At 38.8% G+C, this 22,809-nt stretch overlaps 1 protein-coding gene across 10 annotated transcripts in view; it reads right to left on the bottom strand.

Annotated features, from left to right (window-relative positions):
- The window catches only part of LOC150104251 (uncharacterized), a 1,804,220-nt gene that overhangs the window by 1,321,008 nt on the left and 460,403 nt on the right, over positions 1–22,809 (bottom strand). For all 10 annotated transcript variants that reach the window (XM_090396244.1, XM_090396248.1, XM_090396245.1 and 7 more), the window contains exon 7: positions 17,402–17,500. In XM_090396244.1, the coding sequence (XP_090252370.1) occupies positions 17,402–17,500 (99 nt within the window). The remainder of the gene's footprint in view (positions 1–17,401; positions 17,501–22,809) is intronic.

The raw sequence follows: 22,809 nt of genomic DNA, 5'->3' as shown, positions 1-22,809 counted from the left end.
TAACAAGAACAGAAAGAGAGAGCAGAACACAACAGGCACTACACTGGGAAGGTGTGCACAAGTGTTGCAAAGAAGGGTGTAAAGAGAGATTTTTTTCTGTGAGTGAATGAACACATCAGAACATGATGTTAATGTAGACAGAGTGTTAAGGATTTTAAGGTTCAATATGATATTTATGTTGTCAGTTGAAGTAACCTTCCACGAACGAGTCTACTAACTATATGGAGCATGTGATGATGATGATAATAATAACATTTAGCACAGCAATGTGTGAGTATATTCCAAAGGTTAAAACATTAAAAACACCAGGCAAAAAATGAATGAATGGAAGATAAAACACAAAATCTGATAAAATGCAGTATTATGGAAGCTGCATAAGTTGAGAGGCAAGAAACAACTATATGAGAAGCATAAAGACAGAGAGATAAAATAGAAAGGTAATGTGGCTGATACAGAAAGAGAAAGTAGGTTATAAGCATAAATTCACCATTGATGTCTAGAAAAAATCTCAGATTATTCTTTCAGTATGTTGCCAGTAGAAGAATGAATAACTGCAACAAGGTGCTATTAGTCAAAGGAAATGATAAATGTTAAATATATTATTATTATTATTATTATTATTCAAGCCTCCATGGAGTCAAAAGACTCATCGTGGGAGCTCCTTCCTAAGAACATAAAGTCTGTCAAGACTCATCGAGGAGTAGTATGATAGACAAAGTCTACCATACCACTCCTTAAACTCATTGACTGTTCTCACTCTCACCACTCCATCAGGCAATGCATTCCACAGTTCGACCACCCTCCATGCAAAGAAACCACTCCTCACCCTCTTGCTCACAGCTTCCTTTCGTAACTCCCAGTGATGGCCTCTTGTCATCACTCCTTCCTGCTGTTCACCCAAGCGAAAGAACTCCCCAGTATGAACCCTGTAACCACCTCTCAACAGTTTAAAAGTCTCAATCATATCACCTTTCCTTCTATCCACCAAATTCTGCAGTCCACATTCCCTCAGCTAATCCTCATAACTATCATTGTACAGTCCTGAAACCATCTTTGTTATCTGCCTTTGCACCATTTCCACATTTAATTTATACCCTTCAAATCCTGGGGACCAAATCTGAGAACAATAGTCCAAGTGTGGTCTGATCAGGGTCTTATACAATGGAATGATAACTATCTCTGCAGGTCATTGTCCTTCTCATAATTGCAGCAATCCTCTGTGTTACATTCACCACCTTTGCAATATGTCCACTAAATTTTAGGTTTCTATCAATCATCAACCCCAGATCTCTTGTCTCCCCTACTTCCTCCAGTATAACTCCTCCCGTAGAGTATGCAGCATCCCATCGATGTTTCCCAAACCTCAAGACCTTACATTTTGCTGCATTAAAATGACACCCCCCATTCATTTGCCCATCTATCTAGCTTATTCAAATCCTCTTGCAGGGCTACCACATCTGCACTATTACTAATAATCCTTCCCAGCTTCGCATCATCCGCAAATAACTGAATATCCCCTTACAATCCACTGGCAATGCCATTGATATAAAGGTTAAACAATATAGTTCCTAGTACTGAGCCCTGTGGGACCCCGGTTGTAACCCTCTGCCTCCTTGAAACTGCTCCACCATACACAACTCTCTGATACCTATCAGACACGGCCAATCCTGAATCCAGTTGACCAATCTGACATCCGGATCTATGTGATGCAACTTAAATATCACAAATGATAAATGTTAAATATAGTTTGCATATTTAATGAGCAATTCATTATCCACATTTTTTTCTCTTGCAAGAAATTATGAGAACCTCTTGTAATAAAGCTGCACGTATGTTTAAAGTGGTGAATAGTTTTGAGGACTGGAATCATATTCGCTGGAAATACCATGTTGATTAGATGTCTGCACTAAGCACTACAGAAAGATATCATGAATTTGAGGGAACTCAGAGTCACTGTGCCACAAATGAAAAGCAATTAGCCCAGGGCAGAAATGCAGCAAACAAAACCTTCCACATCATGCAGGAGTAGTATAGTCAAGTTTTGAATGGACGTTAAGAGACAGCAAGAAAAACATAACCAGATCGACTCCTTCCAGACTGCAGGAACATCTGGTGAGAAGTGCTGCTGAGAAGAGAACAGGTGGAATGGAAGTGAAAGAAATACTTGACTAGTCAAGAAAGAGAGAGAGAGAGAGAGAGAAAGGAGAGTTTTTTAATAGAGATTCTATGATACGGTGCGTGGTTGGAAAGAGCTGATGAAATCGTGCTTTCAGATGCAAAGATTAATAATATTTGTCAAATTAGTATAGTCAAATTAGCCAAGAAAATAAGAAAAGGGTGATCATTATGGGTGATTTTAATTATGGCAATATAGACTGGAATGACGAGATAGCAACTGGAAGTAAAGAAAATGAGTTTCTTGAGTTTTTGAGGGATAACTACCTCAGACAGTATGTAACAGAGGGCACACGAGGATTAAGGATCTTGGATTTGGTCATCACATCAGAGGATGTAATTATAAATGAAGTGTCAAATCAACCACCGATTGGTGAAAGTGACCAGGAGGTGATTACCTGGGTGGTTGCCAGCAGTGCTAGGACACCCTGTGAAAAAAAAAAAATATGTGTGCAACTACAAGGAAGGTGATTATGAAGCACTCAGGAGACAGCTTGCAGGTGTAGAGTGCAAAAGAGATCAATGCAGCTTGGCATATTTTCAAAAACTATCTAGTAGATGCAATGTCTAAATGTATTCCAAGGGTGAGAAGGTTAAATAAGGTAGGTGTGAGATGTATGAATAAAGAGATTAAGCATGTAATACAGAGAAAAAGGGCATTGTGGAGGCAGCAAAAGAGAAGTGGAAATAACCAATTTCATGAGCTCTACAAAGACCATGCAAGGAGGGTGACTTGGTTGGTGAGAATACCTAAAGAGAGGTATGAACAGCAGTTAGTTAATGAAGCCAAGAAAAAGAATCTAGGGAGTTCTTTCGATATGAAGCCAGCAAAAGAAAGAATGATTATGGAAGGATGACATTGATTGGAGAAAATGATATAAAGACAGCTGTCGCAAAATGTGTGGTGGAGATACTTAATGAGCAGTTCATAAAGATCTTTCAATCTTGTGAATGTGACTTCATGGAGAGATATAGAGAAGTTGATGATGGGGAGGAGAGATTGACTGTAAGTGAACAAGAGGTGATTTGGGAGTTGAGTAAACTAGATGTAAATACAGCTGTGGGACTTGATAATATATCACCGCATATTCTAAAGGAATATGACATGGAGATTGACACCTGCCTTGACATTTTTTTTAATACGAGTCTTGCACACTTGGTCAAGTTTCTATGGAGTGGAAGGAGGGCAAGATTGTGCCACTTTATAAAGGAGGTGATCGAACTCAAGCATCAAACTATAGGCCTACTTGTGTGTCAGGTGTTGAAGTTAAGTTGTTGGAGAAGCTTGTGAGAACTAGGATCCAGAGTTGGGTTGACAACAATGGTATTATCTTTCATGGACAGCATGGATTTGCTAAAGGGAGATCATGTTTTAGTAATCTACTTACTTATTACAATAAAGTGACTGCTTCCTTGGACAGAGGAGAAGGATACACAGTAATATACTTGGATTTTGCAAAGGCTTTTGATAGAGTACCTCATGATACAACAGTCAAACTAGAGCAGATGGGGTTGGATATTAGATTAGTGCATTAGATTAGAGACTGGATATCTGATAGGTATCAACAAGTTGTGTATGGGGTGCGATATCCAGGAAAAGGGAAGTCACTAGTGGAGTGCCTCAGGGGTCTGTTTTAGGGCCATTACTGTTTAACTTAAATATTAATGATATTGGCTAAGATTTGAATGGAGATATTCAGTTGTTTGCAGATGATGCAAAGTTGGGACGAACCATAAAGAGTAGTGAAGATATTGTGGCCTTGCAAGAGGACTTCAATAAATTGAGTGATTGGGCAAAGAAATGGGGATTTGAGTTCAATGTTGCAAAATGTAAGGCTTTAAAATTTGGAAAACAAAGATGGGATGCAGAATTTATGCTTGGTGAGAATATATTGTTGTAGATAGAGGAAATAAGAGATCTGGGGATGATAGTGGATAAGGATCTAAAATTTAGGAGACACATCACCAAAATTGTGAAGACAACACAAAGGCGTCTGGGAATGATGCGGAGAACACTGACGCGTAGAAGTAGGGAGATTCTTGTTCCGTTGTATAAGGCTTTGATTAGGCCACACATGGACTATTGTGCCCAGATTTTGGTCACCAGGTTTTCAGAAGGATGAAATGATGTTGGAAAGGGTGCCAGGGCGACTGACTAAGGTAGTTTCTGACCTCTGGAATGTTAAGTATGAGGAAAGATTGAGAAGATGCAATTTGCAGAGTCTGGTGGAGAGAAAGAAGAGGGGAGATATGATAGAGACCTAAAAGTTGGTAAGGGGTTGTTATAAGATCAATGGTGAAGAAGTTCTACAGAGAATAGTGGAAGATCAGGGGAGAATCAGAGGTCATCCCTGGAAACTGTATAAAAAGGGTGTGAGTAGGGGAGTGAGAGGCAGGTTTTTTATGTGCAGAGTTGTGAATGATTAGAATGCTTTGCCTAAGAGTGTGGTGTCTGCAAGGAGTTTGAGTGTGTTTAAGACATGGTATGATGAGATGTGTGTGTGATAAAAGGACCTTCCAGATGAGTCTTTGACTCCATGAAATCTTGGGGTAATAATAATAATAATAATAATGTTATTGAGCTTATTAGGATGCAGAAAAGTAAACTGAAGAGTCGATAATGTTGTGAGATATAAATGATTTAAAAGGTGAAAAACGTGGCATAAACGAAGAAATTACTTGAAGTAGGAGAAAAGGAAAGTGAGAGGGTAAAGACAATGAGTCTGTTACCAGAGCATTTTAGGAGGGAATTGAGTATCAGGACAATGATTTTAAATGAACAAATGTAGGGACTGTGCAGGAGGAATGATGTGCCATTTGTGGATGCGTGGAGCAAGTGCAACGGACAACAGAACTTATGTAACCTTACCCTATTTGTACCTGAATGGATAACACACTGCCAATAACTGGAGAAAGCAATCCCATGTTCGTAACCTAGGCGGTAGCATAACATGAAGAATTTTCTGTTTGAAAGGAATAAATGTGGAACAACAGAGTTGATTATTATTATTATTATTTGATACCTTCAGACTCATCGAGGGAGAGCACCTACTCTACAACTCTCCATCTCCACTACTCAACCTCATCCATCAACCACATCATTTACACCAACGCATCTACTGTCCACCACCACCATCACCAGTATTTTCAGAGAAAATCACAGGGCTGGAGAGCAGATATGCTAACCACTTGGCCAACCAGGCTGGCAATGATAATTAGAAAAAACTCAGGAGCAACATTACGGGGTATGAAACTGCAAGAAAAGGATACTAGAGGAGCATTGATAAAGGTCAAGAAATGTTTGAAGGCAGTAATAGCAGATTACATATTTTGAGTCTAGAGGATAAATCAAGGAGGAATTAAATTGATGAGTAGCATCACTAAGCAGAAGTTACAAAAAAGGTTGCAGAGGGCATTTAGAGAGATAGGTTATCAGAATGTTCATGGGCAGTATGCACAGACCAGAAGGCGCAATACAGTAAGAAAGGAAAATCAAAATATGAGAAGAAATTAGCTGTGCATGCCAAAAGTAATCCCAAAGAACAAGTTTCAGTATGTGGCAAGTAAAAGTAAGAATGACGGTGAAGAGATAATTTTGAAGCATATGGCATATTTGAATTACTGATAATAATAAATAAATAAAAAAAAAAAAAAATCAGCTAACGCCTTTTTTTATTCCCGTATATGGGGAGTAGGCGAGGCCATTTAGCCCTATCTAACTTTTGGAGACTGAGTGGGCAGTTCAATCTCCACTGGTACCAATCAGAGATAGATGGCCCAAGGCTATCACTAATTAAGCGGTACTCAGTGAAGAGAGACGGCTCAAATGTGCCGCCATCTCGTGGTCCCTAACCCTAACACAATATATTTAATGTCTGAAATAATGTGGGTTCTACGGTCGATTTTCTTGAGTTTACAGGACGAAAAACCCGAGTTTCCGGGAGGAAAAACCTGCTTGCCCGTGCCAGAGATCGACTAACTCGGGAACCAGTCGAAAAAAGGCTTAGAAAAATTTCCTCTAGTCGGCGACTAGACTCGAAACCAAGTATTCCTTCGTGCGGCCAAGCACCGTGGTTGGCAAACGCCACATCCACTGAGCTACACAGATTTAGTTTAATCCTTTGCTACGAGTTGTCTCAGTCCTGAACTACTTCAGGCACAAACTTTGTTTGCCTATGCTTGGGTAAAGGATTAAACTAAATTTATTATAGTCTAACCAAGTGGAAAATAACCTTCCAACTTGAATTACTGAGTGATCATTTGGCAATGAAATAAGAAGACAGCTTACATCATTGCAAATAAAGTGAGTGACTACATGATACTGCTAGGCTTTGAAGGCATATTTATTATTATTATTATTATTATTATTATTACCCAAGACCTCATGGAGTCAAAGACTCATCTGAGAGGTCCTTTTATCATACACACGTCTTATCATACCATGTCTTAAACACACTCCAACTCCATGCAGACACCACACTCTCAGGCAAAGCATTCCAATCATTCACAACTCTGCACGAAAAAAACCTGCCTCTCACTCCCCTACTCACACCCTCTTTATACAGTTTCCAGGGTTCTCCCCTGATCTCCCACTATTCTCTGTAGAACTTCTCCACCATTGATCTTATAACAACCCCTTACCAACTTCGAGATCTCTATCATATCTCCACTCTTCCTTCTCTCTCCACAAGACTCTGCAAATTACATCTTCTCAATCTTTCCTCATATTCAACATTCCAGAGGTCAGAAACTACCTCAGTCAGTCAACTTTGGACCCCTTCCAACATCTCTTCAACCTTCTGAAAACCTGGTGACCAAATCTGGGCACAATAGTCCATGTGTGGCCTAATCAAAGTCTTATACAACGGAACAAGAATCACCCTACTTCTACACGTCAGTGTCCTCCGCATCATTCCCAGAAGTCTTTGTGTTGTCTTCACAATTTTGGCGATGTGTCGCCTAAATTTTAGATTCTTATCCACTATCACCCCCAGATCTCTTATTTCCTCTACATCCAACAATATATTCTCACCAAGCATAAATTCTGCATCCCATCTTTGTTTTCCAAATTTTTAAACCTTACATTTTGCAACATTGAACTCATATCCCCATTTCCGTGCCCAATCACTCAATTTATTGAAGTCCTCTTGCAAGGCCACAATATCTTTACTACTCTTTATGGTTCGACCCAACTTTTCATCATCTGCAAACAACTGAATATCTCCATCCAAATCTTCGCCAATATCATTAATATTCAAGTTAAACAGTAATGGCCCTAAAACAGACCCCTGAGGCACTCCACTAGTGACTTCCCTTTTCCTGGATATCACACCCCCATACACTACTTGTTGATACCTACCAGATAGCCAGTCTCCAATCCAATATCCAACCCCATCTGCTCTAGTTTGACTGTCAACTTATCATGAGGTACTATCAAAAGCATTGGCGAAATCCAAGTATATTACTGTGTATCCATCTCCTCTGTCCAAGGAAGCAGTCACTTTATTGTAATGAGTAAGTAGATTACTAAAACATGACCTCCCTTTAGCAAATCCATGCTATGCTGTCCATCAAAGATAATACCATTGTTATCAACCCAACTCTGCATCCTAGTTCTCACAAGCTTCTCCAACAACTTAACCACAACACCTGACACACAAATAGCCCTATAGTTTGATGCTTGAGTTCGATCACCTTTATAAAGTGGCACAATCTTGCACTCCTTCCACTCCTTAGGAACTTGACCAAGTGCAAGACGCATATTAAAAAAATATGTCAGGGGAGGTGTCAACTCTCTGGCACATTCCTTCAGAATATGCAGTGATATATTATCAAATCCCACAGCCTTATTTACATCTAGTTTACTCAACTCCCCAAACACCTCTTGCTCACTTACAGTCAGTCCTCCTCCCCATCATCAACTGCTCTCAATCTCTCCATGAAGTCACATTCACAAGATAGAAAGATCTTTATGAACTGCTCATTAAGTATCTCCGCCACACATTCTGCAACAGCTGTCTTTATATCATTTTCTCCAATCAATGTCATCCTTCCATAATCATTATTTCTTTTGCTGGCAACATATCGAAAGAACTCCCTAGTATTCTTTTTGGCTTCATTAGCTAACTACTCTTCATACCTCTCTTTAGATACTCTCACCAACCAAGTCACCCTCCTTGCCTGGTCTTTGTAAACCTCATGAAATTGGTTACCTCCACCTCTTATGCTGCCTCCACAATGCCCTTTTTCTCTGTATTGCATGCTTAATCTCTTTATTCATCCATCTCACACCTACCTTATTTAACCTTCTCACCCTTGGAATACATTTTGACATTGCATCTACTAAATAGTTTTTGAAAATCCCGCAAGCTGCATTGATCTCTTTTTCAGCTAACTCCTCATTCCATGCTACACCCGCAAGCTGTCTCTTGAGCTCTTAATAATCATCCCCCCCCCCTTGTAGTTCCACATATACCTTTTTTTTCACATTGGATCCTTGCACTGCTGGCAACCACCCAGGTAATCACCTCTTGGTCACTTTCACCAATTGGTGGATGATTTGACACTTCGTTTATAATTACATCCTCTGATGTGATGACCAAATCCAAGATCCTTAATCCTCGTGTGCCCTCTGTTACATACTGTCTGAGGTAGTTATCCCTCAAAAACTCTAGAAACTCATTTTCTTTACTTCCAGTTGCTATCTCGTCATTCCAGTCTATATTGCCATAATTAAAATCACCCATAATGATCACCTTTTCTTATTTGCTTGGCTTATTTGACTATACATTTCACTATCACCACAATCCACATTACCAGATCTGTAACAACATCCCACCAAGTATTCGATTCCATTCACCTCCATCTCACACCATACTGCCTCAAAACCACTGGCCCTATTTCCCTCTTGCATCTCTACCTTGTATGTACATAACTCTTTCTCTATCATCAATAGCACTCCCCCTCCCTTTTTACCCCTTCTATCCTCACGAAACATATCATACCCTTCCATCTCTATTCCTGTCAGGATGTCATCCTCATCTAACCATGTCTCACTTATTCCGACAATCTTTGGGTGAAAAGAAGCAATTAGTGAAACCATTTCATCCGCCTTGTTTCTTATACTTCTAGCATTGGTATACAAACACAACAGCTCATTTCTGGATCTACAGCTAGTTCCACTGATACCACTCACTCGATGTGATCTCTCCATGCTGGACTGGGGCCATTTCCCTTTCTGCTTCTTCATTTTAGAACCCTTTGCAATTCCATCTGTTTCCTTTTGATCCCTGATCATCCCATTACTTTCTTGCCTACGCATGCTCTCATCTCCTCTTGGAACATCCACCTTTCTCACGCTGTGTATCCCTGTCCACCCTGAGCCTCCCCGTTTCCCTGCTCCTCTTGCACACCCATTCTCTCATTTTCTATACTCATACCACTCACTTCCCCATTCATTTCCACTTCTTCAATATCTCCTGTCTTACTCTCCTGCTCTTCCACATCACTCCTCTCTCGATCTGATTCATTCTCTCTATTCACTTCTCTACCTTCCAGCAACAGTCTCTCCAAGCGACTCACACCATAATCACTCAAATACAGTCCATCGCTCCCATACAGCTCACTTTGTCCCTCAAACTCATTCCAGACATTAACAAACTGTACTCCCATCTCCTCACACACTTCAGCCAGAATATCATTCATAATCCTTGCTCTCCGCCTCATTTCACCACAATCATACCTAGGCAACACACTGACTATCCTTCCTGTCACACTATTCTCTTTTATCTTTCCAAGCAGCCTCCTGATATTCCTTCTGGTATATTCTTTGTTCTCTCTCAAATCATTTGTACCAATTAATACTATTAACTCTTTTGATTGCTCCCGCCTCATATCCAATGCCTCAATCACAGTACTTATTTTACCACCTGGAAAACAAACCTTGTGCATTTTATCCTCTAGCACACTTTTAATAATGGAGTTGCCATACAATGCCACTCGCTCATCTTTCATTAACTCTTTCATGCCATCATGATTTATTTTAATAGTTTTGACCTGAATTCTCTTAATTTCATTCCGCATCCATTTCATTTCTTGCCTCATCCAATCCAATTCATTTTCCGAATCTCACGACACATTCTCTCTATCATTAAATCTTTCTAACTTTGTAACTCTCGACCCCTACTTCTCACTTTCCCTCTCATTCATCCTTCTTTGTTTCCGTACTTTCGGACTAACTTGCGTCCAACTTTCGCTATCATTCTTCTCACTTTTACTCTCATTCATCTTTCTTTGTTTCAGTACTTTCAGTCCAACATGCATCCAACTTTTGCCATCATTCATTCTTTTTTCGCTATCATTTATTCTTTCGATTTTTTTCACTTGCGATTTCTGCATTACGCCATTTCTACTTTCAATCGTTCTCTCAATTTTGTTTCTTTCCACCACTCTCGCCTCACCATCGTCCCTTTTAACATCCGTTACGGTTTTCAAATCACTCTTTTTCTTTTTTCCTGATTTTTTTCAATTTTTTTACCCCTCTTCTCACCATCCTTCTCTTTCAAACGTGCACTCGCTTTCTGTCATCAATTTCATTGCATTCATCAGTTCCTCATTCAGGTCACACTTCGCACACACCCTTCTTCCATCCTCGCTAAACATCCACAAATCATTTATGTAATCGAAGGAATACATATAACAGACCTCACACTTAATGAAATGAATGAAATCTAAATTAAAATCATGGAATGACAATGCCGCCGCCATTTTTTTTGGATTAGATATAGGATTAGATATAATCCATATTTATAGGATTAGATGTAGAAAGTGTTTGCACTTTGTTCGAAAGTAAATTATACTTACCAAGAAATTATATTCTTGTTTAATCCTTTATCCAAGTGTAAGCAAACAAAGTTCGCATGTGAAGTATCTTCACAACTCTGACTTCTACATTAATTCAACCTTAGTATCTTCCTTGGTATGGCTCACAGTGATGAGACCTCTATAAAAGCTGAAACCAGTCTGGGTAGCAGAGGTTGAAATAATATCCAAAGAACGAATCCTTTATGATTCTCAGTTATTGCAGTGGAACAATATATTTTTTGTAAATATATTTCTAACTTACTGAAACAATTGATATTTAGATTCTATCTCTGAGGATTTAATCCAGAGGAATGATTTTTTTTTTTCTGTTGCTCTGACTGAAAAAAAATTTCACTCACAGAAACTAATGCTCTGTACACTATGTGTGTGTGTGTGTGTGTGTGTTTCTCAGATGGAGCATCATATTCTGGGAGTGCAATTTTTTGCTCTAACTGAGAAATATATCTTCAGAGGAACAAATAAATTGTTCCAATCCAGATAAATAAAAAATTCACAACAACAAAAAATGTCTATCCTGAATTAATAATTCATGTGATTAGGGGGGGGGGAGTTCCTTTTGAATTGTTCTGAGAGGAACATTTAATCTTTGTTCAAAACCATTTCAACCCCTGCTAGGTAGTAACCCCCTCCCTTAATGCATAGCATTACTACCACCTTAAAGATGGTGGCAGAATGCAGGTGTCAGACTATTGAGCAATTTACATTTCTTCTTGGCTGTTAAGGTTTTGGAGAAATTAGTAAGGATCATATACAAAATTGAGCAGATAAGGGTATTATTATCTGTGAAAGTCAGCATGGATTTGTTAAAGGATGCTCTAGCTTCAGTAATTTGCATGCCTTTTATAATAAAGTGACAAGTGGCTGATGAGGGAAAGGCATGTTCTGCCAATTTTTTTTGCACTTTGCAAAGGCAAATGATAAGTTGATATTTAAGTTGCAACACATGGTGCTAGGTATCAGATTAATGAAGTGGATCGGAAAATGGCTATTCTGATAGATATGGGGGAGCTGCATCACGGAAGAGGAAGGTCACAAGTGGGGTTCTACAGGGATCAGCCTTTGGACCTTTACTTTTTAATCTTTATGCCAACCTGCTTACACGTTAAAAGGTAAAAAATGCACTGAACTTGGGAGGTGCACATGTATGGTTAGATTATGAAAAGACTCTGAACAGATTACCACATGACAAGTTAGTAACTAAATTGACATGGATCAGGTTAGATAATAGACTACTGCATTGCACAGGAGATAAGCTATGCGATAGATATTAGCAAATTGGGTGGAAGACAAAAGCACTGTTCTGGAAGAGGAAAGTTATCTGTCATTTGTTCAGGAGCCTGTTTCAGAATCACTGCTTTTCATCTATTATGTTAATGACACTGGGTAGGTTTAAATAGAAACTTGTAGCTAATGTAAAGATGGGGAGAACATGAGGAATAAAGCAATGTTGTAGCATTAGAGGAAGATTTGAACACACTGTTAGTGAGGAAATGAGTAGAGTTGATTCTCCAAGTTGCAAAATTCTAAACCATTAGTACACAGTTGATGGGAATATCTTGGAGGTGTTGGATATAATGGATATATGGTTATATGGAAGGCGGCGAGAGAACATGGAGGCATCCATGGAAGTTAAGGTTGTTCTCAGTCGAGAAAGAGGCAAGAGCTAGGTTTTTCTCTCAGAGAGCAGTGAGTGAGTGAGTGGAATAATTTGCCCTTTGGGGAAGTGAGTGCATCTAGTGTAAATGAATTTAAGGGAAGGTATGATAGCTAGGTTGGGTAATCTACAGCCTCCCTCGGTGAGTCGTTAACTCCCTGGAGGTCTCAGATAATAATAATAATAATAATAATAATAATAATAATAATATCGGGGTAAGGTGCGGAGGGAAGAGAGGATTAAATTTTGGTAAAATGGTGAGGAAATCAATAGATTATGGCAATAAAGAAGAGGATATTGATGTATAGAGGTATTTCACACACACTTGTAAAGAGGTTATGGGTTCCATGGCCTTGACCAGGAAACCCATAGATTACTGGGGTGCAGATTCGTTCACCCTGTTTCAAGGAGTATAATAATATACTCACAATGGGTTAGGATCATTAACTTAGGTGGTTTCAAGTCTCCGTAATATAGGTTATAAAGTGTAGAGGAAACAGAATTTGAAGGGCCTTGTGGATAGGAGAAAGAGAGTGAATTATTATTATTATTGTTGTTGTTGTTCCAGGAAACTCAAAGGAATCGACAGACTCATCGAGGGAGGCCCTAACATCATGTCTGGAACAACTATTCAACATTCACACAGTATCTATCATATCTTGCCTTGAACTCATTCACGGTCGTAGCACCCACAAGAGACTCTGGAAGCTTATTCCACTCATTCACCACTCTCCAAGTAAAAAACCTAGCTCTAACACCCTTGTCAACCACGCTCTTGCCCAGCTTCCAAGCATGGCCCCTAGTCCTCCCACCACCAGTCATATTTTCAAAAATATCTTCTGGATCAATCTTATAAAAACCCTTCAGTAATTTGAATGTCTCAATCATATCACCCCTCCTTCGCCTATCGTCCAATTTCTGCAACCCACAGATCTTCAACCTATTCTCATAAGGTTCATTCCACAGACCTGCTATCATCTTGGTCACTCGTCTCTGGACCCTCTCCACTTCCTCCCCATCACGAAGAAACCCTGTTGCCCATAACTGGGCACAGTAGTCCAGATGGGATCTTATCAAGAATCGATACAGAGGAACAACAACTTGTTTGTCTCTGCATGTTAAAGTATTTTTCAGAAGCCAAGTGATTTGATGAGCTGATTTAGTCACTTTTGCAATGTGCCCCCTAAACTTCAATTCCCTATCCACCAACACTCCAAAATCCCTGGCCTCGTCAATCTCCTGGAGTACGGTTCCACCAATGCGATATACTACTATTCTTTTCACCCCAAAGTGCATAATCTTACACTTTGCCACATTAAACTGACATCCATTTTTCCTAGCCCAGTCCTCCAAACTATCCAAATCATCCTGTAAAATTTTGACATCCTGTGCACCCACAATTGCTCTACCCAACTTTGCATCATCAGCAAACAAGTGAACACTTCCTCTCAAATCCTTTCCAATATCATTGATGAACAAATTCAAAAGCAGTGGTCCAAGAACAGAGCCCTGCGGCACTTCACTAGTCACAAGACGTCTTTTTGACTCCACTCCTGAATAAACCACTCTCTGGTATCTCTCCTTCAACCACCCTCCTATCCATCTCACCAAACCTATATCCATCCCCATCTGCTCCAGTTTACTGATTAGAGTTCCATGTGGTATCCTATCAAAGGCCTTGGCAAGGTCCAGTAGTATCACTGTAAACCCACTACCCCTATCCAGTTCAGCTGTCACTGTGTTATAAAACGTGAGCAAGTTACTGAGGAATGATCTACCCTTCACAAAACCATGTTGTCCCCCATACAATATCCCATTTTCATCTATCCAATCCTGTATTCTTTTCTTGACTAATTTCTCTAAGACCTTGACAATGATTCCTGATATGCTAATCGGTCGGTAATTTACAACAGCAGTCTTGGAACCACCTTTATGCCGTGGAACTATTTTCCCCTCCTTCCACCCGCTCGGGACTAACCCAGACCCGAGACTCAAATTAAACAAAATGGTCAAGGGTACTGACAATTCTTTAGCTGCTTCTCATACTACACGAGCTGGTATACCATCCAATCCCACAGATGTATTGACATTGAGGTTATGCAATAGACTACTCACCTCCACTTCATTCACCACAATTCCCATATAATCTATTGGTTCATTCATTCCTGCAATTTCACCACCTGGATGATATATATTCTTGCAAAGTGCTCACTCAGTAACTCAACTATATCAACTGATTCAGTTACCTCCCTACCATCAGCATTCTTTAAAATCATTCTGCCATATACATTTTTTCTTTTACTTGCTACATATCTAAAAAACTGTTTAGGATTCTCTTTAGCCTGCATGGTCAATGTTCTTTCGTAATCCTTTTTTGCTTTTCTTACCACACTCATCACCCTTCTCGCCTGCGCTTTATACTGTTCATGTGCCTGCCGGTCACCTTTCTCCTTAAATTCCCTCCATAGTTGTTTCTTTTTTTGCAGCTCAAGCTTAATGGTGTTATTCATCCATTTAACCCCTACTTGATTTATTATTCGGACTCTAGGTATACAGTCAGCCATTGCTTCATGCAAGCACTTCTTAACTACCTCCCATGCACTATCAACTTCTAGTCCTTGCAGTTGTACATGCCATGGCACTGAACCAATCAAACTCCTAAGCTTGTCATACTTACCAGCCCAATAATTCCACATGTACTCTGTCTTAATTGAAAATTCTACACCTTTAGCCACCTCCCAAGTCAAGACCCTATGATCACTCTCACCGATTGGTGGCAATGTGGTCATATTTGTTACAGCCAAATCCTCAGATGTAATTACTAGGTCAAGCACTCTCTGACCCCTAGTATTTTCCATTACATGCTGTCGCAGATAGTTATCCCTTAATAACTGCATAAAATCCAATTCCTTCCTCCCGTGTGTCCTCTCCTCACTCCAATCAATGCGACCATAGTTGATATCTCCCATAATAATCACCCTCCTTCCACTCATTTCTTCTATTTGCATACTGTCACCACCATCTTTTCCATCACCTGGTCTATAGCAGCACCCAATTGTATATTTAGTTCTGCTAGCCACAATCTCACACCAAATGGCCTCAAATGTGCTCTTTTCTCTATCCTGCGATTCAACTTCTATTCTCCTTGGCTGTAGCTCATCAGCTATCATCAACAATACTCCTCCCCCCATTTTATTCTCTATGTCATTCCTGAACACACTATACCCATCACATTCAATCCCACTTGCTATATCATCTACAGTCAGCCATGTTTCACTAATATCAATAACCTGTGGTTTGGCATATGACATAAGGTGGCAAGGTTATTACAAGCATTAATGCAGAAGATCTTTTTCATAGAATGGGGAAAATGGCAAGATTTTTCATAGAATGGGAATGGAGAAAAAATAATGGATAAAACAAGAATATGTATAACGAGAATGTGAGCAAAGGAGTGTGGATGGGTTTTTTGCATTAAGAGTGGTTGGTGAGCAAAATGCATTGCCACAGAATGAAGTAAGTGTATAAACACCTCATGGAGTTTAAGGCATGGTTTGATGAGTTGTGTATGACAGCAGAACATCCTAAAATGAACCTTTTTTAATTGCATGAGATCTAGTCATAGTAAGAACAATACTCATTTTGCTAATTAGAATGAACTCATTCACATATATGATAAAAAATAAACATAAAGACAAATTTCGGACACTGAAATTTGTGAATCAATCTTTATTTCAATAGCTGCATGAAACTTTATTTTGGCTTCCTTTATCATTCTTTAAAAATCTTAAAGAATGCTGTCGTATGGAGTTATTTCCATATGTTGCAAGCAGAAGTATGAATGATTATAAGATATTAGCAGATGGAAATAGTAAGACAGAGTTCATCAAGCTAACTCATTTTTACTAACGTAATACTTCACAAAGCTGGAGAAGAAATGAATGAGAGAAGAGCTGCTAGTAGCAAGAGAACAGGAGGAATAATGAGGAATTCATCTCATCTTTCTTTTACCCTCTTTTATCTTGAGGTATCGAGGGTTAATTAATCATCAGACCTCAAACCGTTCACAGGATAAGGTGGTCTGCCCTATGCCCCGGTGTATCCTATGTCCGAAGTGTTGAGTTCTCAAGGCCGGTTTGCCTGCTTTGCAGGATGAAAAACCCCCGAAATAAACTGGGGGAAAAAACCTACTGTCCATGTCCAAGACCAGCTAACTTGGCTATGGCTGAGGAAGATCCTTGAGCTCCTCACGTGTCTGACGAGAATTCCCGTCATACACATGAGGAGCTCAAGTGTCTGACGTCAAGCTTATCTCAAGTGAAAAGCTCAAACCTAGGACACTCCTTCCCCAGGCATATGGTTGCAAAGCGCACAGCCACTAGGCTAACTGCACGGACATAATGAAAAAAATACTTGAAATAAGGTACTAGGACTAAGCCATATCTTCATATTTGTAATGGAATGAAATGTTACACAAAATTATCAGCATGCTTCTTCACAAAAAACTTTGCAAGATGGACTTTCACAAAAGGGTGGAAGAAGAGTAAAACTGTTCCACTATATACAAGTGTGTGTGTGTGTGGGAGGGATAATATTAAGGCTACAAATTACAGGCTGGCCTATATCTGTTATATTTATGGTTAATGAAAGAAGACATTAAAGTTTTTCAACATAATAAAATTCACTTACCCTAGTAGCAGCTTCAATTTTGGCACCTTTATCAAGCAGCAAAGTAACCATATTCGCCTTACCCCATTTAGAGGCCACATGGAGAGGAGTTATTTGATGCTATAAAAAACAGGTTATTTTCATTAATTAGCGTATGCATAATTTAACTAAAATATAACAATTACAGAAACATAGTAATACCACAAAAAAGTTAATTAGTTATGCTTTCAAAGCAGTCTATACTCTAGTAGAAAGAAAAAGAGAGAGAGAGAGAGAGAGAGAGAAGGAGAAAAGTGAAAGGGATGATACAATGCAACTAATGAGATCAAGGAATTCATAAAGCATTTTCAAAAATGTTGGAGTTGACAGAAGAGATTCACTGGTAAAACTACTAAAGTCAAAATAAATTACATTTTCTATAATACCAAAGAAAAATAGTATACATTTTGGTATAAACTTATTTATTTGTGATGGCTGATATTAAATATACAGTAATGGTGGAGGTTATGAGTAGGCTTTGTTGAGTTTTTTTTTTGTTGTTGCATACAACTTACAATTAACAAAGGCAAATGAAAAAGAGAACAAGAACAACCAGATGCTCAGCATGAAAATCAAACATGATGAGAGGTGCAAGTAGATTTTTCAAAGATGGTTCATTGTTAGGAGCGTAGCATGTATGAAATGAGGAATGTGGAAGATGTATTGTTGAGTTATTGAACAAAACAGATGAAAGCATATGAATCTGCATAAAGATTGATGTTTGATGGAATGCAAGATGTTAAATGAGGAATTAAGTAAACATGACATTAATTAGGCAGTAGGACTTTTTTTAAATGTCTCCGACCACCCATGAAAGTGTAAGTGTGTGTGTGTGTGTGTGTGTGTGTGTGTGTGTGTGTGTGTGTGTGTGTGTGTGTGTGTGTGTGTGTGTGTGTGCGTGCGTGTGGTGCAAGTATTATAGTACATTAGTGCCATCATTAGTACATTAGTGCAAAGAATTATTTTCTTTCTATTTAAAAAAAATACGACTATTTTATTTTTATATTTTACATATCTGGAAACTTTGCTCTAGAAACCAAAACATGGAACTTTTACAAACCATTTCAGGCCTCCAATAAACAGACCATTTTATTTACTTTAATTTGTAAACAAACAGCACGCCGGATTATTTAACTGTGACACACACACACACACACACACACACACACACACACACACACACACACACACACACACACACACACACACACACACACACACACACACACACACAGGGTGATGAAGTTCATCTTCCACTGGAAGACAATCACAAACATTTGCCACTAGACAATTGGCTGTATGGGTTAGTAAAGAGCTCTGGAAAGGATAAGTGCTATTTTGTGAAATAAGTGTCAATTTTGCTTGCATTTTAGTACATTATTGTATATTTTTGAGAGCTTAGTTTACCTTTATGATTGTGGGCTTTTTGGGTTTGTTACAGTGACTTTTTTTATAATTTTTTTTATCTTGCCTTAAAAAGAACACAGTAGCAGTATGAATGAGATCTGAATACAATGCAGAACGAAGATCAAATGCTATTAATAATGTAGACACTCTAAAAATGGTTTAATGTCATGACTGCAGTATGTATGCATTACGAAATGTGCAAAATTTGTATGTGGAGAGACTGAATAGGAGATGAGAGAAGGTATGGATTTGTAGAAATTGCAATATTTTCCACTTTCTACAAGACTACGAGATATCAGCAAATGTGAAACAGACCGAAGGAATGCAAATTAGTGTAAACAAACAAAATGTAAATGGAATGAAAGCTATTGAGACTGAGGGAGTAAAATAATGCATGAATGAAGAAAGGAAAATAAGTTATGTGGAACTGAAAATAAGTAGGAATGAGGAAACAGGAGAAAGGTGCAGCAGAACAAAAATGAGTGAGACTATGTGAGCAACAGAGAGTGAAATTGGCAGAATGCAAGATCTGAATAAAGAGTTATTCAAAATGAAAAATTAGGCATTTAGTGGAAACAAATGAAAGATTGCAAAAGAACAGAATGAAAGAAAAAAGAGGTGAGGAATAACTCAAGAATAGCAGTGCATGGAGATTCCACTGTTAGTGAATTGGTAAATGAGAGAGTCCATAAAGTCTGCTATCCAGGAGGGAGAATGAGCTATATAATTTATACTTTGGATATGAGGAGAAAAAACGAGCAAGAGAATTAGTGATGGTTGTTGGAACAAATGACATAAGGAGAATGCAAGAGAGGATATCGGGAAGTCATTAGGGAGAGTGAAATATAACAGTATAGTGGGAAAGGGTGTCACAGCATATGTGAGTTATGACAATGATAAGTTCAGATGGGGTATGATAGCAGAGCTTAAGGAGAAGGGAGTGCAATTTGTGGATGTATGGCATGTTTTTGAGGGAATGGAATTATATAGAAGTGACAAATTGTATTTGAATGGCTTTGTTGCAAGTGAACTGGAGATACTGTTGCTAGATGGAAGAGCACATGCGATGATGTCAGAAGTAAGAGGTAAAGTGTAAGCTCAGCAGAGTGGAACAGAAGAGAATGAAGTGCTCAACAATGGAAATAGTAGTAGTGTTAGAGATGGAAAGAGAAAATGGGAATGCAAGAGAAACAGATAAACAGAGGAAGCTGGGGTGGAGAGACATGGCATACGGAGAGTGGAACAGAAGAGAGTGCCTGCTCAAAGTGGTAGTTAATGCGTGTATAGAAATGATCAGCACAGAAATAGAAACAGGATGTGAGTGGGGTTGTTGAGACTGATTAGATATATATGGGGTTAGTGATTATAAAAGAGATTACCCAAGGGTAGGAATGGTGGGAAAATTACAACCAACAAGTGGCTTCAGTAGGACTGGTGATAGACCTAAAAGTGAACTACTGTGTTCTTTATTTCCAAATGCAAGGAGTATCAGAAATAAGGGAGATGAAATGGTTTCACTTATTGAGTTTATTCACCCAAATATTGTTGGATTCAAACACAGTTTAATATTTGAATCGAAGGGTACACTTGTTTTTTGCTAGGAGGAACAGAGAAGTGCTGCTGATGATAGAAGAGGAATTATGTCTACATAAGGAAAACATGATGTTCTGGCTAGTCATATGAAGACTTCTGTGACTAAAGGATATATTTTGAAATACAAGGCTGGTGATTATGAAAAACCCACAGGTCATCTAAGAGCTATAGCATGGAATGAAGAGTTTAGCAGTAAAGAAATAAATGCAACTTTGGAACTGACAAAGTAATACTTAACATCAATGTGAATGTATCACTACTTGTTACTCGATACTTCAATAGCCAAGTAATCTTATGAGCTACGAGGATGGTCTGAAAAGTTCTCGGCCTAACAATGAAAAAATGAATTTATAATTTAAAAATTATATTTATGATTTAACATAATCTCCCTTAAGACTAATACATTTATTCCAGTGATGTTCCAGCACCATTATCCCATCCTTGTAGTGGTTCTCAGTAAGATCTGCAAAATACCCCTCTACAGAGATGCAATCACCTCTTGATTCGAAGAAAACCAGTGAGGAAGAGTTTTAGTTTTGGGAAGAGATAGAAGTCAGAGGGAACCAAATCTGGGGAATAGGGTGGATTTCCCAACAATTCATAGTGCAGATCCCTTAATTTTCCCATTGCCAAAACACCTTTGTGGGCAAGTGGATTGTCGTGATGAAAGATGATTTTTTTCTTCTGCAAACCGGGTCTTTTCTCACAAATTTTTTCGTGGTTAAAAGATCGGAATAATATTCCTCAGTTATTGTTTTATCCTTTTCAAGATAATTAATAAACAAAATGCCTTTAGCATCCTAAAACACTGATGCCATGACCTTTCCTGCTGATGGAACCGACTTTGTGTTCTTTGGTGCTGAACAACGGCTTCTGTCCATTGTTTTGTTGTGAGCAATTATGTCTACATAAGGAATAATTTTTAAAGCTTTTTCATTTGCAATTCTTCATGCAAAATATATCCTACACGTTCTTTTGAAATGCCTATAGTCTCAGCAATTTCAAGCACTTTGACTCGCAAGTGATCCAATACCATATCATGCACTCGATCAATGATTTCCGGTGTTGTTACTATTTTTGGATGTCCTTCACGTGGATCATCTTCAAGGCTGGTATGGCCACATTTAAACTCGGCAGCCCATTTCTTAATTGTCAAAAATGAAGGAGAAGAGTGCCTTAACTTTGAATGAATTTCTTTTGGCGTTAAACCTTCTTTTACAAAGAAGGTCTTATAACCTTCTTTGTAAAAGAAGTGTTGTCTGCATCCCATTTCAAAGGATGCAGAAAATACTTTTGCTTCAGATAACTGTAAAAAACAAACTACTTAACAGAATGACTTACAATACACATGGATGCTTATGACAGATTTGCCAACTTAGAAAAAAAAAATCTTGCTGATAATGTTGCAATCTATGGTCAAGGCCGAGAACGTTTCAAACCACTCTCATACTTTAGAAATATGTCCTCTAAACTTTAACTTTACATTTCATAGGCATAAAAGGAGTGGTAATAATCAATTCCATGAGGATTACAAAGAGCAGGCACAAGGAGGCTGACTTGGTCGGTAAGGGTAGCAAAAGTGAAGTATAAGCAGTTAGCTAAAAAACTGCTGCAGAGGATGTATGTGTTGAAAGTTTTTCTAGGTGGTTATACTATAAATTAAAGATATCAAGAAATTATATACTTGGTATAATCCTTTATCCAAGTGTGAGCCTCGTCAACTTCTTGCAGTTCATTTCCATCAACATAGTAAACAGCATGTGATCTCACCCTCCCGAAGTGCATCACCTTACACTTAGCTATGTTAAATTGATAGCCATTTACCTTGGTCCATACAGTCAGCCTATTTAAGTCATCCTGCAAGATATCTACAACATCTGAACTGACTATCGCTCTTCCTAATTTTGCATCATCAGCAAACAAGTGGATATTTCCTTTCAAAGTATAACCAATACCATTGATGTACAAATTAAACAATGGAGGACAAAGCACTGAGCCCTGGGGTACACCACTAGTAACCTGACTTCTCCTGGACTCAGCTCTTCCATAAACCACTCTTTCATATATCTATTCACTAGCCACCTTCTAATCCAAATCACCAGCTTCTGATCCATACCCATTTGTTCAAATTTATGCAACAGAGTTCCATGTGGAATCCTGTCAAATGCCTTTGCAAAGTCCAGCAGTATCACTGAGTAAGGATTTCCTTTATCCAGCTCCACTGTTACTTTATTATGAATGAGGAAGGATGTAGGCATCTGGAGAGATTGCTGTTCTGAACGAGTCAGTGTGTCCCAGGGAGGATGATAGCAGGGGTGGCCTCTTGTGGGAATGGATACTTGGGAGAATGAAGACGACATCAGGTAACACTGAGCCCAGTGGAGTCTAGA

This window comes from Typopeltis vanoorti, chromosome 8, assembly GCF_054136105.1.
Source record: "Typopeltis vanoorti isolate ZY-2024b chromosome 8, IOZ_Tvanoo_1.0, whole genome shotgun sequence".
NCBI lineage: Eukaryota > Metazoa > Arthropoda > Arachnida > Uropygi > Thelyphonidae > Typopeltis > Typopeltis vanoorti.
This window is presented reverse-complemented; position numbering and strand designations above follow the sequence as displayed.